At 38.3% G+C, this 15825-nt stretch overlaps 1 protein-coding gene across 1 annotated transcript in view; it reads right to left on the bottom strand.

Moving 5' to 3' along the window:
- HSF5 (heat shock transcription factor 5) overlaps positions 1-15493 on the bottom strand; it is a gene marked incomplete at its 5' end in the record, with an annotated part of 29493 nt that extends 14000 nt beyond the window's left edge. The window contains 3 exons of the mRNA XM_084863352.1: positions 948-1045; positions 8706-9080; positions 14818-15493. Coding sequence (XP_084719478.1) covers positions 948-1045; positions 8706-9080; positions 14818-15493 — 1149 coding nt within the window. The remainder of the gene's footprint in view (positions 1-947; positions 1046-8705; positions 9081-14817) is intronic.
- Positions 15494-15825: the final 332 nt, after the last annotated feature.

The raw sequence follows: 15825 nt of genomic DNA, 5'->3' as shown, positions 1-15825 counted from the left end.
CTATACTCTACAAACAACAATCTGACTATAATTTCACATCCCATGTAGACTTTCAAAAAAAAAAAAAAAAAAAAGGAATGTTCTTTTGGAATGCCACTAGTAAGATATTCTCTTAAGAATGGAAGCTATCTTGGCTACATAATATCAAAGGCAAACACATAATTCCAATCTTTAAGCAATTATAGCATAAAGTACAAAGTATAGAATTTAATCTTATCCTAGAAATAGCAATCTAAAACAACTGTTTCATAATAAATAATGAGAAACTAATTGAAGTAAACATAAAATTTTTAAGTGGAAAGAAAGGGAAAGAATTTCAGATGCCATTTTGGAAATAAATGCATAAGTTGGACTGTAGGTATTGGTGAGAGTACATGAAGAATGGTTAATATATTGTAATGGTTTACGACCTGGAGGCTGAAGAACTACCACTTACATTTCTCGTTTTTTAATAACATTTTTTCCTCCTTAAAAAAAAAGTAATTATCTACACCACCTTGAAACAATTTGTCATTTGGTGACATATAGTTTTATATATTTTTAGAGTTACCTGGTATTCCTTTTGCCAAGGGAGAGCCAAGAATAAATGTTCCAACTAACTTTCCCTAATGATGGAAATGTCCTCTATCCATAGTGATAGTTTGATAGTACTAGCCTATGAGACTATAGAGCACTTGAAATGTGATTAGTATGACTGAGGAATAAATTTTATTTAATTTTAATTTAAATAACCACATATGACTAGTGCCTACTATATTGGACAGTGCAGGACTAGAATAATCCTCAGACTTCATTTATATCAACTATTTTTAGAATTGAGAAAACGGAGGCCATAATCCACAGCTTACCTGTGGTTACTTGTTAAGATAAAATTACACTTTGAAATTCTGCAAGGTCAATACTATTGCACCTGATACCAGAGTATGTCCATTGTTCCAAGATCTTACCTGGAAGTAGTTGCAGTGTGCATAGGTAGAGGCAGTGGGAGTGACACAGCTGCTGAGAGCGTCCATGTGGGTTGAAGGAGAGCAGCACTGTAATACAGCTGGAACAAAGTCAAAATAGAAAGTTCATCAACTAAAATAAGCCTCTACAAGGTACTCCCCTCTTTTATCTCGGAAAAGAGTGCTTTCCTTTGTGGGTGCAATAAAATGTATTTAGTCAGTTAGGTGCTATTGTTTGTTGAAAACATGATACGAAATTCATTTTAAAAGTCACTTAAAAGTGTCATGTCTATTTTTATAAATTTCTTAGCACATAAACATTTTTGTACCTTTTTAACCAAACATTTATTTTTATTAAATGTAATTTCTTTTTGTTGAAGGTATCAGAATATATTTGGAATTCCAAAATAATTATTTCAATCATTTTAATAGGGGTGCACATTTGGAGGAGGATGTGTCTTTAAAGATAAAATAAGTATGACATACTCTCCAAACATTTCTACCATTATACAATGGATCCAGTGAGATCTATGCAAAAAAATGTTTTAACCATGACAAGTAGTTAGGAATTCAGATCCTAGCATCAGACTGCCTAGCTTTGGACCACAGATTCAAAATTTAAAATATATTTTTTAAAATAACCAATCCCCTTATTTTTATTCTTAATATATATTTTGTTTATTGATTTCAGAGAGGGTAAGTTAGTAACATCAATGATGACAATCATTGATAGGCTACATCCTGCACATCCCCCACTGGGGATCAAGCCCACAACTTGATCATGTGCCCTCGATAGGAATGCAACACAGGACCCCTTTAGTCTGCAGGCTGATCCTCTATCCACTGAGCCAAGCCAACTAAGGCAAAACTATCTTTGTTTTTTAAATAGCATTTTTTTAAAATGTGCTTTTATTGATTTCAGAGAGAGGAAAGGAGAGGGAGAGAGAAACATTGATTAGCTGCCTCCTGCATACATCCCTAGTGGGGAATGAGCCTACAACCCAGATATGTACCTTGTCTAGGAATCAAACTGATGACCTGTTGGTACATGGAACGATGGTCAACCAATTGAGCCACACTGGCCAGGGCGAGATCCAAAAATTTAATAGCTGCATAAACTTGAGCAAGTTAATCTCTTTGGCTTCAGTTTCATTAGTAAAGGGATGTTAATAGTACCTACCTAACATGCTTGTTGTGAGGAATGAATTAATTAATATGCATAAAGAACTTAGAATAGTACTGGTATACTGTAAGCAGTCAATCAATAAATAGCTAACAGTGCTATTATTTTATTTTATTTTATTATTTTAAAAAAAAACATATTTTATTGATTTTGTACAGAAAGGAAGAGAGAGAGATAGAGAGTTAGAAACATCGATGAGAGAGAGTCATCGATCAGTTGCCTCTTGCACACCCCCTACTGGGGATATGACCGCAACCAAGGTACATGCCCTTGACCGGAATTGAACCTGGAACCCTTCAGTCCCCAAGCCAACACTCTATCCATTGAGCTAAACCGGTTTCAGCATAACAGTGCTATTATTTTAACTAAAAACAAAACAAAACATTTTCCAAAGTTTCTCTTGATAGCAGGGTACCACGAAAAGACTGAACTCTTTATACTGGGATAGTTACACTCATAGATGCAGTCTTAAAAATAGGTTGATACAAAACCAGTTTGGCTCAGTGGATAGAGCGTCGGCCAGAGGAATGAAAGGTCCCGGGTTCGATTCCGGTCAAGGGCATGTGCCTTGGTTGTGGGCACATTCCCAGTAGGGGGTGTGCAAGAGACGGCTGATCAATGTTTCTCTCTCATCGATGTTTCTAACTCTCTATCCCTCTCTCTTCCTCTATGTAAAAAAAAAATCAATAAAAATATATTTTAAAAAATAGGTTGTATTCTCTTTTCCAGAGAGAGACTCTCCAGAATGAATGAAAATCAATTATTATATCATATATTTGGATTAAACAGAGGATGATATTTATTGAGCATCTATCATGTTACAGGCACTGTACTAGTGCTATATTATCTCATTTAATTCACACAACAATTGAATAAGATAGTACCATTAATTTATAGGAAACTAAAGCTCAGAGATATGAAATAATTTGCCAAAAGTCACAAAGCTGGTAGTGATAGATGCACTGATCAAACTCCAAAACATGTTCCCTTTAATAACCCACAATACTTCCCTAATCTTCCTTCTTCCTGAAATGTAATATTTTACTAGAATTCTCTTGAATATTTTATTTTATTTTATTTTATTTTATTTTTCTCTCTTTCTTGAACATTTTAAAAGTGTCTTTATTACAAGGTGCAACTCTTTTTATGTACAAATTTTTCATATTTCTAGTGCACTAATAAAATTACTAAATAGCTTGGCCAGTATTGCTCAATGGTTGGGCATCAACCTGACCTGTGAGCAAATGCTCACAGTTCGATTCCTGGTCAGAGCACATGCCCGGGTTGCGGGCTTGATCCCTTGTAGGGGGGTGTGCAGGAGGCAGCCAATCAATTATTTTCTCTCATCATTGATGTTGCTATAATCTCTCTCCCTCTCCCTTCCTTTCTGAAATCCATAAAAATATATATTTTTAAATTACTAAAAAATCTCATTCTGTAATCTTTGAAAGCCCAAGGATTGTAAAAATACATTAAATGTTTTCCTATTTCTCCATTATTGACTACTGATATTTAAAATGTTATAAGTTCATAAATATATACTAGAAGTAAATATTTTCATATATCAATGTGTAATTTTTAAAAAATATAATTTATTGATTTTTTACAGAGAGGAAGAGAGAGGGATAGAGAGTTAGAAACATCGATGAGAGAGAATCATCTATCAGCTGCCTCTTGCACACCCCCTACTGGAGATGTGCCCACAATCAAGGTACATGCCCTTGACCGGAATCGAACTCGGGACCTTTTGCTCCACAGGCCGACACTCTATCCACTGAGCCAAACCGGTTTCAGCTCAATGTGTAATTTAAGACTTGAAATAAAGAAAATTTTGAAATAATGGATAGAACTCTAGATATAGATATTGCTAAGAAGGTCACATAAAATTCAGGCTATTGTGACCTGCTTTATCCTTGGAGGTTTTAAAAATTTACAATTAGAATGTTATAGATCTGAATTTGGTTTCCTAGAATATTGAAAAGCATAAATATCCTGAGAAATATGTTAAACATTGAGGAGAGGTCTGCATGGTTTGCCAAAACTCTGAAAAAAATCAAGACTTTTTTCCTAGCGTTTTAACAGCTGCTAAGGAAAACCTAGCCCCCTAGCGGCAGGAGAAGAGTTAGAGGTGCAGGTTTACACCCATCAGGGCACCATCAGTGTTTCATTAAAAATAAATCAATGGAGTAAAGGGATTAAAAAAAAACAAAACATTATATATACACAAATAACAGTGTAGAATCAGCCAGAGGGCTGAGGGTGGGGGTGGAGGCTAGTCGAGGTGGCAAGAAAATGGGAACAGATAGAGACTGCTTCAGGCGAAGGGCGCACCAGCAGAGCGCAGACGTTTTGCTGAGTTGTACACATGAAACCTGTACGGTTTTGTCATACCAATAAATTCAATAAAGAAGAAAATAAAGCAATGAAAGGTTATTGGCTTTATTTTTCTGATATTGCTGTATCTGACTCCATTGTTTATTCATTTTAAATAGTTGTTAAAAGTGTATTTTAAAATAAATTTCTTGGAGAAATAAAATAGAATATACAACCGAGAAAATATTTGTAGTTGATAACTGATTTGGTATCTAAGAAAACAGCATTATAGTGAATATCCTTTAAGGTGTCTAATAACAATAAAAAGTAGAAAGTTACCTCATGAAAAAAAGGACTTGAATAGATACCTAACCCAAAAAGATTCCTCAATTGGTATAGTCAACAAAACAGAACAAAGCCAGGTGCATATCAGTAAGCTTACTGAATACGAAAACCTAGCTATAGAAATGTAACTGTGTCCTTAATACAGGAAAAATTAATCTAGTGAGTGTTATGTCCTAAAACATATTCTTCTGTATAAAAAACTTCCAGTGTTGCCCTGAAGGCAGTATTAAGACATTAAGTTGCAAGTAGGATGAAAAACTAAAATAATGAACAAGATTCTATTTCAGATATAAACATGAGTTGATTACATTTTTAAAACAATTCTAATAATAAAAAATAAGCCAGATTACTAAAAATGATCTAAAGGTAAATTTTTTTCAAAAAAATAATAAAGGTAAAAATGTTCACTCCCACTGAAAATAACATCATAGGGAAAAAATTGAATTCAAGATAAAACAAAAGTAAAAAGAGTCAATTGATAATGAATCTACAACATTTTGTCTTTGAAGGAGTGATAAGAATGAAAAAAATGTAAATGAGCTAGGCAGAGATAACAGACACTTCAAGAGAGGAATGAAAAATGTAAGAAATGATTCAGATGAGTCATTTTATGTGTCAGTCTGATGGCAATTTTTTGGTATCAATGTTTTGACTTTACTAGATAAATTAATTTATGAAATATAACAAAATTCAAAATTTACTGGTTATGCTATAGAAAGGCCAGATCTAAATTTAGTTTCAATATAAGTATTTTTTAAATGAAGTTGGATTTTTTTTTTTTACTAAAATTTAGTCAAAACCTCCCCCAAGTCATATAGTTCACTTCAAAAAGGATTCAAAAGAATGACCATTATTCCAAAATTATTTATTAGGGCTTTCAGAGCTGGATTTGGGATTCTATTATCCTGCCTCTGAGAATAATATTCTATTTAATTTTGGGAAAGTTACTTGGAATGCTCTTCATAAATACATATTTACTAAGTTATTGGTTAAATTTCTTACTACGTTTTACTTCCTTACCCTAAAGTTTGAAAGGATTAAGTATTTGCACAGTATTTTTATGGCACTTTCTTTTCCAAAGAAGGTCTTTTGTATTTAACAGTACAACTTTTTATTTATAAAGTACTTCAGAATGTTCAAAGCAGTTTTGCCTAAATTATAGCATAGAACTACTCTATATATTAGAAGTCATCATGAGGTCTCTTTTTCTCATAACCTCAGAAACTTTATAGTCATTTCCATTATCCCTCTTAAAGAAGACAAAACAAATATTCAGATAATAAGATTCTATTTCATAAGCACTGTATACATCAAAATATCAGCACTTAGTTATTTTACTTTATTTATTTTAAATATATTTTCATTGATTTCAGAGATGAAGGGAGAAGGAGAAAAAGATAGAAACATAAGTGATGAGAAACAATTATAGATAAGCTGCCTTCTTCATGCCACACGCTGAGGATCTAGCCCACAACCCGAGCATATGCCCTGAGAATTAAACCATGACCTCCTGGTTTACAGGTCGATGCTCAACCACTGAGCCTTGCTTGCTGGGCCTTACCTGTTATTTTAATGTTTCTTTCCTAGTCCTTGCTTTGAACCCTTGGAGATAATTTTCAATTTATAAATTTATATCCAGCTAACATAAAATATCTTTAGCCTGTAGGAGGCAATCAAGAATTCTCTCTCATCATTGATGTTTCTCTCTTCCTCTCCCTTCCTCTGAAATCAATAATAAATATTTTTTTAAAAAAATATTTTAAAATAACATGTCCTAAGTCATAATAATTTTTAAAATAGTATTTCTGTAATGAATGAATAATATTAACTATTTATAGTGTTTTCTGATAAGTAATATATAACTGGTTCTCACAAATTTAGAACTAGGAGTTTCCAAATTGAAATTTGGAATACATTTTCCCATAGAAACATTATACAGGCTAGTTTGACTCTTTAGCTGGACTGTAACCATCTGTACCTTAAGTGTAGGACTAATAGCAATATAGAAGCTAATATCTAATATGTCCATAGAAAATGCCTCCAAAATTCCAAATTGGAAAGCCAAACACATTTCTACATCTCCCTGCTGCAGCGTTTCCAAATTTCCACTCTCCAGGAGCTTTTGAGTCTCTAGTCTAGTAAGTTTAAAGAGGAGGGTTTGAAGGCAGTTAGGAAAGAGAAACATTTCTTGGTAAAAGGAGAGGACATAGGGTTGTTGTCTAGTTTATGGGCTACAGAAAATAAAGCAAGTGTGAGGAAGACACAGACTATCTCTCTATATATATTCTATGGGAATACAGGAAATGTAGCCAAAATTTTAATGTAGATAGTGATGCCTAATGTGTTTATTAAAACATTGGGTTAAACTCACTAATAAAAATCTGACCCTATTTGCTGCTATACATAAGATATATCTTACAACATAAAATTTGTCATCTTCTGTTTTTAAATATGACAGATATTTTTGTTCAAAGTAGCTGACAATCTGGAAAAATACTAGGACTTTTCTAGTAATTCCCTTACCTAATTTACATTCCTTCCAATTAATTTTAGCTTTTGATGTCATTCTGCCTGAGAAAAATAACCTAACAAATACCTCTAGAGCAGTGGTTCTCAACCTTTCTAATGCCATGACCCTTTAATACAGTTCCTCATGTTGTCGTGACCCCCAACCATAAAATTATTTTCGTTGCTACTTCATAACTGTAATTTTGCTAGTTAATAAATTGTAATGTAAATATCTGTGTTTTCCAATGGTCTTGGGCTCTACAGCAGCAGTTCTTAACCTGTGACCCACTTAAGGGTCACTTAAGATCATTGGAAAACACAGATATTTACACTATGATTCATAACAGTAGCAAAATTATAGTTATGAAGTAGCAACGAAAATAATTTTATGGTTGAGGGTCACCACAACATGAGGAACTGTATTAAAGGTTCGAGGCATTATAAAGGTTGAGAACCACTGCTCGAGAGATTGCTTCCAGATCAATATATCTAGAGTAAATTAATTTGCCTAGAATCTTAATTCATAAGGGAAAAAAATGCCCTTTTCTTCTCTCTGGTCTTTTACGAAAGTCTTGGCCCTTGTCTTGTTTCTATTGCCCCATTTCACTGTGTAAAGCACACTACATGATAGAACACACACTACAACTATGCTGCTTCTGCAAAATAGACTATACATTTGAGTAAAATGGTAAGGCTATTACTTTGCAAAAATGTCTTTCCCCCTCCAAAAAAGATACCCTCTTCCCCAAAGCTAAACAGATGGTCACTCTCATAAGGATTCCCAGTTAGCGGCTTGAGATCTACCAGTATGTCTTCAACGCCTCTGGTTGAGTTCTAAGTCAGTTGTCATTGTCAGGTCCTCCTCTCTGCTATTCCCCATATCTTAGTTGGCTGGGACTGTACTGTTAAACCACACCATCATGTTTTTACTAAAAGAATATAATTTAGTTTTAAGAGTTGGAAAGCATGTTCTTTTATTAAATAAACTTCATTACTGAGATACTAAAATGACTTCGTTATGAGGTGATCTCACCTATAAATACAAAAATATATAAAATGTATAGTATGTATATATTTTTAAAAAGAGAAAGTAATTTTGCACCAAGGACAGAGTCATAGTAAGGTCCAGTGTACTTAGTCTTAATTTCATTACTACAACAGTTTGAGGATACAAACATTTCACGAAAAACATACACCTTTATGCACCAATGGAATTTTTACAATCCTTAAGAACACATGAAATTTTATATATTGTTTTAAAAAATGCCTTGATGAGAAATCTTTGACATTTCTTAGGAGCACATTCCTAGTACTTTTGTTTAAGCATGCAGAAATGTATTTAAACATATAAAATAAATGCTCCTTATCAAGCAGTGCCTTAAGAGAAGCCATTGAATTTGAATTTCTCATACCTGTTGGATAGTAGGCTTGGGAGTACTGTGCTGAGGGTGTGTAGTTACTATACTTTTGGGAGGAGCTGACCATTGTTTGAGGACCTTGCTGAACGTGTACGGACGTGGCGCTGGGCTGCAGAGTGTAGGTAACTTCAGTTGGAAACCTCTGCAGGACAGGAAATGGAACCCCTTTATCTGAAAAAGTGGGGGGCGTTTCTACTTGTCCTGGGTGCATTCCAAGGGAGTTCTGCCACGTTCTAGGAGGAATCGGGGTCCGATCTAAACCTTTCAAAGGAAAGGCACTGTGGTTGTGGGATGAAGTTGATACGTAGGAATAAGGAGACAGACTATCGCGCCGGAATGACCGATGGAACTGTCCTACAGCCACTGGTCCTGCATAAAAGAGGAAGAGCACATTTACTAATTTTACATTACATAGTAAACCAAAAGCCAACAAATGCATACTGCTCTTCACCTGTGACACGTTGAGTTTTCAGTCATCTTTAACACAACAGAAATTAAGTATTATAAAAACAAGTTCAGAATCCAGAATATGAGATTACACATAAAATGCTGAAGAGATCATCAGATAAACTTTTGTTTGGTTTTCAATATGACTGTCATAAAAGACAAAGTGACCAAACTTTAAAATCAAATCAAGTGTTAAATCAATATTCAATGTTAAAAACCTTTCATAAATTATTCAGTCATCTTACCTTTTACCTCAATTGACTGACCCAGATTTTTCCAATCTGTAAGTTACTTCCTAGAAGTTTTAGAAATCATATTCTGTCTTTAAAATCCCATTCTGTCTTTAAAATTTAGGAACCTTAATAATAGGCACAAAGATAAGCGCTCGACCATATACATAAAAGAAATCAGTGTGTAACAAATAAGAAGTATAATACAAACCTCTTTTTAATTTAATTTAATCTTCTTTTCCTCGTTTCAATTTTTTAATTTTTTAAAAAAATTATAATCTTCACCCTGGCCAGTGTAGCTCAGTTGGTGGAGCATCACCCTGTGCGCTGAAAGGTCACTGGTTCAATTCCTGGTCTGGGCACTTACCCGGGATTTGGGCTCAATCTCAGTCAGGATATGTGCAGAAGACAGCCAATTGATGTTTCTCACATTGATGTTTCTCTCTCTCTAAAATTATTTTCAAAAAACATACTTTTAAAAAAGGTCATCTTTGCAGAAAAGTCAGGCTTGAAAGCTTTTAGTACTCTTTTTCATTCCTTAAATCAATCAATAATTTCCATGGTCTTTTTTTTCTTCAGAGTTATCTCTAGTGGTGTCCCTTCCTAGATATCAGTGGCTCTCAAAAATTGATTTCCATTTGAGTCACCTAGAGAGTTCATTTGTTAAAAACCATATACGCAGACCCAGAAATTCTGATTATTTGCTTTCTTTTATAATATCTTGCAAGGTAGAATTAAAAAGTGGATATGAGTGAGAAAAGGGGCAATACTATGTAATGAGAAAAAAGAAAATATGTTACAAGCTGAACTTATTTTATAGCATGAGGTTCTTGAACAAAGCTAGTCTAGTTTATACCTCGGGAAGGCTATATGTATTATATGGCTCACAAATGCCATTCAATTGATTTTATTTTTTAAAAACCCAGCCCTGGCCAGTGTTTCTCAGTAGTTTGGCCCTACCTGATTCAAACTGACTTTTTGCTCAAATAAACTCTTTTGAAAGGTAATAAAAATAAAAAAAAAGAAAAGGCAATAATGCCGAAAGTAAACAATAAACAAATACATACAATATACACACAAAAATTCTGGAACCCTGGAAATCAAGAGCTCTAAACCTAATTGGGGGAGGAGGGTGGGGTATGTCTTAGTTCCAAAGAATGTATTTAAATGATATTGCTCTTAAAAATTCTCTTCCTTTTTTCCTTAAAAGAATATAAAATTTAGTTTTTATGCTACTTGACTAGCAATTCCATACACACACACACACACACACACACACACACACACACATTTGAACTAGCTGTTAACAATTCTTTCTTTTAAAACCTAGAAACATTTTTTACTCTTTACAACAGGTATTCCTAAAGTCCGAAACTCTCCAACACTTGATTTTTCCTGGGCACTTCACATGTTGTAGTAGACAATCTCGCATGAGCAGAGTAAGAACCATAGGCCAGGTGCAGAGGGTCTCAGGCCATAGAGCAATGGGCAAAACTACCCTTGCAGGACCACTCCCTTACACACCAACCCCTGGAAATAGCATCTTGGCCTCAGATGTGTTTCATTCAGCTCCAGGCCCAGAAAAGCAGCAAAACCAGTTAGAACCGGCTGCACTGACTAATGAACCACCTTACCCGTGCCACCAGGACCCTGAGAAGACACACCTAGAAAGCTAATGAATATTCTATTAAGATCCTCCCCTAAGACCTCCAGGGAAAAGCTCAGGATGGACACTCTTTGGAGCACTAAAGCCTTTCCCCACCCTTTCCCCCAGACAAGTCTTCCTTGCTCTTCCTTCTAGGCTCCATGGGCACTTCTTTGCCTCTGTAACTTGTTCCCTGAGCCATTTCTTCTATGGCTCACTTCTTCTACCTCTGTGACTTTCCAATCAAACTTTCTCTTATAGCTTGAGTCTTGATTCTGAATTCTTTCCAGCCAGAACTGAAGTACTGAGGTTGCTAAACTGAGGTCCGGTCTCACTCCATGGGCCTTGCACCTGGTGCTGTTTTCCCACCACTAACAGTGCTAAAACAACACCCTGCACAGTGTGCAATAGCTCACTAATACTTTTGGTACCCTCTTCAGGTTTAAGCTGTTGATAAATTTTTAGACTATCGATAATATAAGCAGCTAATTAAAGAATTCTCTATCTTGATTTCTTAACTTCTGGTTTAGGTCTGAATTAAAATATAAATTCTACTTCTATCAAGGTAAAATCTGAGTGACGGCCAAATACTTACTTTTTTTAGACGCTAACATAAGGACGCATTAGGATTCAAAGGACATTCCTTCAAATCTATTTATTTTTAAAAATAAAAATCTAAAACATATTCAGCTTTTATTTATTCTGTTAAGGGTAATCTCAGAGGGTTCTATTCCAACTTTACAGATCATCACCTATAAGTCTTCAGAACACCTTAATTTGATATATTTGGCAAAGTTTAAATCCAGAATTATGGAAATGTAAGGTAGGATGAATTTCTGTTCTAAACTAATCAATCCCCAGGAAAAAATTGTCTCTTGTCCAAAATCTGCCTCCAAAGAGCTTGGTAGTCCCAGGCAAAGACAGATGATCTAACGCTCAACTTTATGTAGCTAAGTTTAGAAAGTTTCAACCAATATCTTAAAAATTGCCACAAAAAACAAAATAATAAAAGTGGATAAATGAAAAAAAGGAAAACATGTGATCCTCACATTTCCTATCAAGTACATTCTCAAAAAGCATAAAGGAAGCTGGCTCAAGGGTCTAGATAAGAGAACTAGTTCCTAATACAGAGGATTGTATTGTGAAAGAAAAGCTTTCAAAGCCTAAATTGCAGAACACAAAAAGCAAAATGGAAACTAAAAAGTAGCAGTGTAGCCAAAATCGGTTTGGCTCATTGGATAGAGCATCGGCCTGTGGACTGAAAAGTCCCGGGTTCGATTCCGGTCAAGGGCATGTACCTTGGTTTCGGGCACATTCCCAGTGGAGGGATGTGATTGATGCATTTCTCTCATCGATGTTTCTAACTCTCTATCTCTCTCCCTTCCTCTTGGTAAAAAAAATCAATAAAAAATATATTTTAAAAAAGTAGCAGCAGTGTAATCAGGCATATATAAACAAGACAATTCAGACAGAATAAAAGTTAGGCTAGGAAAAATAGAAGAGCCAAGGACTTATAACATGGAATTAAAGTAAAACAAACTTGGGCCAATATTCTTGAACTTAGAATTACATTCCACCCAAACTAGTAACATAATTGCCTATGTAGGCAATCCACATGTGACATTCCACTGCATGTGTGAACAGGTAGAATGGTAAAAACAAAACAAAACAGGAAATTCATGAAAATTACAATAATCTAGGTATAAATATATGGATCGATGTATTATCTATCCTGAAAAAGTATGCATTAAATGTTTTTCAACAAATAATCTTTAAAATGCTAGCCAACTGAAACAGAAGTGAAGAAAATCAGATCCTAGATAGCCCCTGTGTTCCCTCAATTAAAATGGGTTCTATCCTTAGAATACAATTGGGTTTAGAATACGGGAGGGGAAAAGAAAATCAGAGAAGAGAAAAAAGTAAGCAAGAATCGGTTCTTATGTTTATATACATATGTATGTATATGCTTGTTTAAAGTGGTTATCCTGCCTAGCCAATTTGGCTCAGTGGATAGAATGTTGGCTTGTGGACTTAAGGGTCCTTGGTTCGATTGTGGTCAAGGGCACATGCCCAGGTGATGGGCTCGATTCCCAGTGGGGGGCATGCAGGAGGCAGCCAATCAATGATTCTTTCTCATCACTGATGTTTCTATCTCCTCTCTGAAATCAATAAAAATATTTTAAAAATAAAAAAATAAGTGGTTATCCTATTGCTCTTAAGGACATATTTTTGCTTCTCTCTCAGTTACACAACCTGAAAGACAAATACACATGGCAGAGATTCTGCCAAATGTATGCCATGGTACTGTCTCCTCCGCCTTTCCCCACTGGGTTCCCCACCAAAATCAATGGCCATCGTATGGAAGTAGCTTAATGTTCCTTCAGAATTCCTTTGGAACATTCCCATTCCACTGTTATTTTTCCAACCTGTTACTAGAACTCTAACCTAATTCCTTATCTTCTAAACTCCACAGACACAACCTAATCCCTTATCTTCTCAATTCCAAACGAACAAAATGCTGCCTCATTCATAACTCTTGGCTTACGTTAAGTTGAACACAGGGTTCTTTTACTTGTGCATTTTTTAAGTTTCCCTTAACTGAAAAGTATCCCAGAAATGTTTATGTCAACATGCTGAAAATGTTTCCAATATTCTCCTACTTGAAGCTAAGGAATGACTTCTCAATATTATATCCTTTTGCCTTCTTGGGAGTTCATAGACTCCTTAACCAGAGAAAGGGAATATTGCCGCTCTTCATGGAAGAAAAGCATCAGAATTTATAAAATAATTTTTTAACTGAGACAATCTCTGAACTTTTGGTAAGTACAGATCTATAAATACAATTTCTTCAAATAATGAAAGCTTATGTCCAATAGTGAACAATTTAAAGGTCACAAGGTGAGCTTTCTAAAATTCTCTGTAATGAAAACTTGACAACTGTAAAGAAAATCACTTTTGCCTTACATGTGTCCTACCATAACCTCTTAAAATAAGCATCGGCTCTAAGGAGCTACAATGAAAGATGGTTTAGCCAACTCGTCCTAACACAAGAATGATATCAGGTTAAATCATGAAATATACTTTGGCTCTTAAGATTATATATAAACAACGTGTCATCGTTCTAGACATCAGTTAGGGCCCAAAATATGATTATTTGTCAGAACATTTCTTCCAACATTTCTTTGTTGTGTCAATGGGAGGAAGATGGCATGTTACTTCAAAGACAAACTTCCACTCTGGGCACCTTGTTCGCTTTCCCTTGGTTGGTATAAATGGTCCAAGGTTCCCTTAGAAACTTGGCTGTGACTCTCTCCCTTCCTACCCTGATCTTCGTATCCCCGTGCTGCTTCCCATTAGGGCCAAGGAGACCTGTGTTTCTTCCAGACCTGATGCGTCAACAAAAGGCTCCTTACTGCCGATGCTCACAGGCCTCGGGAAGGTAAATGGCTTTGGAAGGACGGCGTGCAAGCGGTGCAGGAAGAGCAGCGCCTAAAGGCAGAGGAGCCTGCGGCTGCAGGCGGACACGGAAGGGACTGAATGCCTACGGATGCTTTGCAGAGGAGGCCCTGGTGGGAAGAGGGTGCTGCTGGCAGTGAGAACGCTGGTGATGTGTGACCTGGTTCTGGGGTTAGCCCAGGAGAAAGCGGATCCCGGGGGTGCATTTCGGGATGCCTCCAAGGCGAGGACGTGCAACCATGTCTTTGAGGGGCGGTGGTTGTCCCTGCGCCCATGTGCGCCCTGCGGGGTGGGCGAGGGCGCAGGAGGCCCAGACGGCGGGACTCACCGTGCGGATCGGGCCGGGGCCCCGGGGGCAGCGGCTCCTGGTGCTGCAGCGGGGAGGTGGAGGTGGAGGCCGAGACGGAGGAGGAGGAGGCCGAGGCGGAGGAGGAGGAGGCCGAGGCGGAGGCCGACGTGATGAGGAGTCTCTGGAAGCGGTTGGGCGGGCGGCAGGGCACCTTGAGGCCGGCCGCCAGCTTGGCCTTGTTGGCGCTGGTGAGGCGCTTGAGGTGCACGAGCAGCTGCGGCTGGTCGCGGCGGAAGTGCGGGCTGTGGAAGTGGTGGAGCGGCCCGTCGCCCGCCGGCCCGCCGCCCCCCGGCCCGGGCCCCGCCGCCCCCGGGCCGCCCAGCACCACCTTGCGGAAGCCGTAGAGGTTGAGCTGGCGGATGAAGCTGGTGAAGTTGGTGGTTTTAAAGAGCTCGGGCTCAGCCCCGGTGCCCCCGACGCCGCCGCCACCACCACCGCCGCCCCCGCTGCCCCCGGAGCTCCCGCCGCCGCCGCCTCCGGCCCCCGCCCCGGGAGGGCTCAGCAGTTCGGCCTCAAAGAGCGGCTGGTCGATGAGCAGCCCCTCGCCGCGGCCGTCCCAGCGGATCGAGCGGTACCGGGGGCTGTTCACCAGCCGCCACAGTTTGGCGGGGAAGTTGTTGGGGTTGATGGGGGTGGAGAGTAGCGCCTCCTCCATCGCCCTGGCCGCCCGGGCCCTGGGCCTCGCCCCGCCGAGCCTGGCTCTGCTTTCCCCGTTCTCGATCCCCCCAGGCCTTCCTTCGCTTCGCCCTGCCCCCTCCTGCCGGCGCTCGGCCTCCTCGGACCCAGACCGTTGGCGCGGACGGGCCCGCGGCGCCTCCCGGCGCGGCCAATGGGGCCTCGAGTTCCCGCCGCGCGCCCGGAAGAGGCGCCCCCTCGGCGGGCACAGCCGGCCCGGCCCGCGGGAGGCGCGGCGCCCCGGCCACGTGCCCACGCGTGGGACCCGCCGGGGCAGTCACACGCCCTGGAGCTGGGAACTGCTGCCCGCCG

The sequence above is a fragment of the Pipistrellus hanaki genome, assembly GCF_964339955.1.
Source record: "Pipistrellus hanaki genome assembly, chromosome: 16".
Taxonomy (NCBI): Eukaryota; Metazoa; Chordata; class Mammalia; order Chiroptera; family Vespertilionidae; genus Pipistrellus; species Pipistrellus hanaki.
The sequence above is the reverse complement of the archived record's forward strand: the minus strand, read 5'-3'. Positions and strand labels throughout refer to the sequence as shown.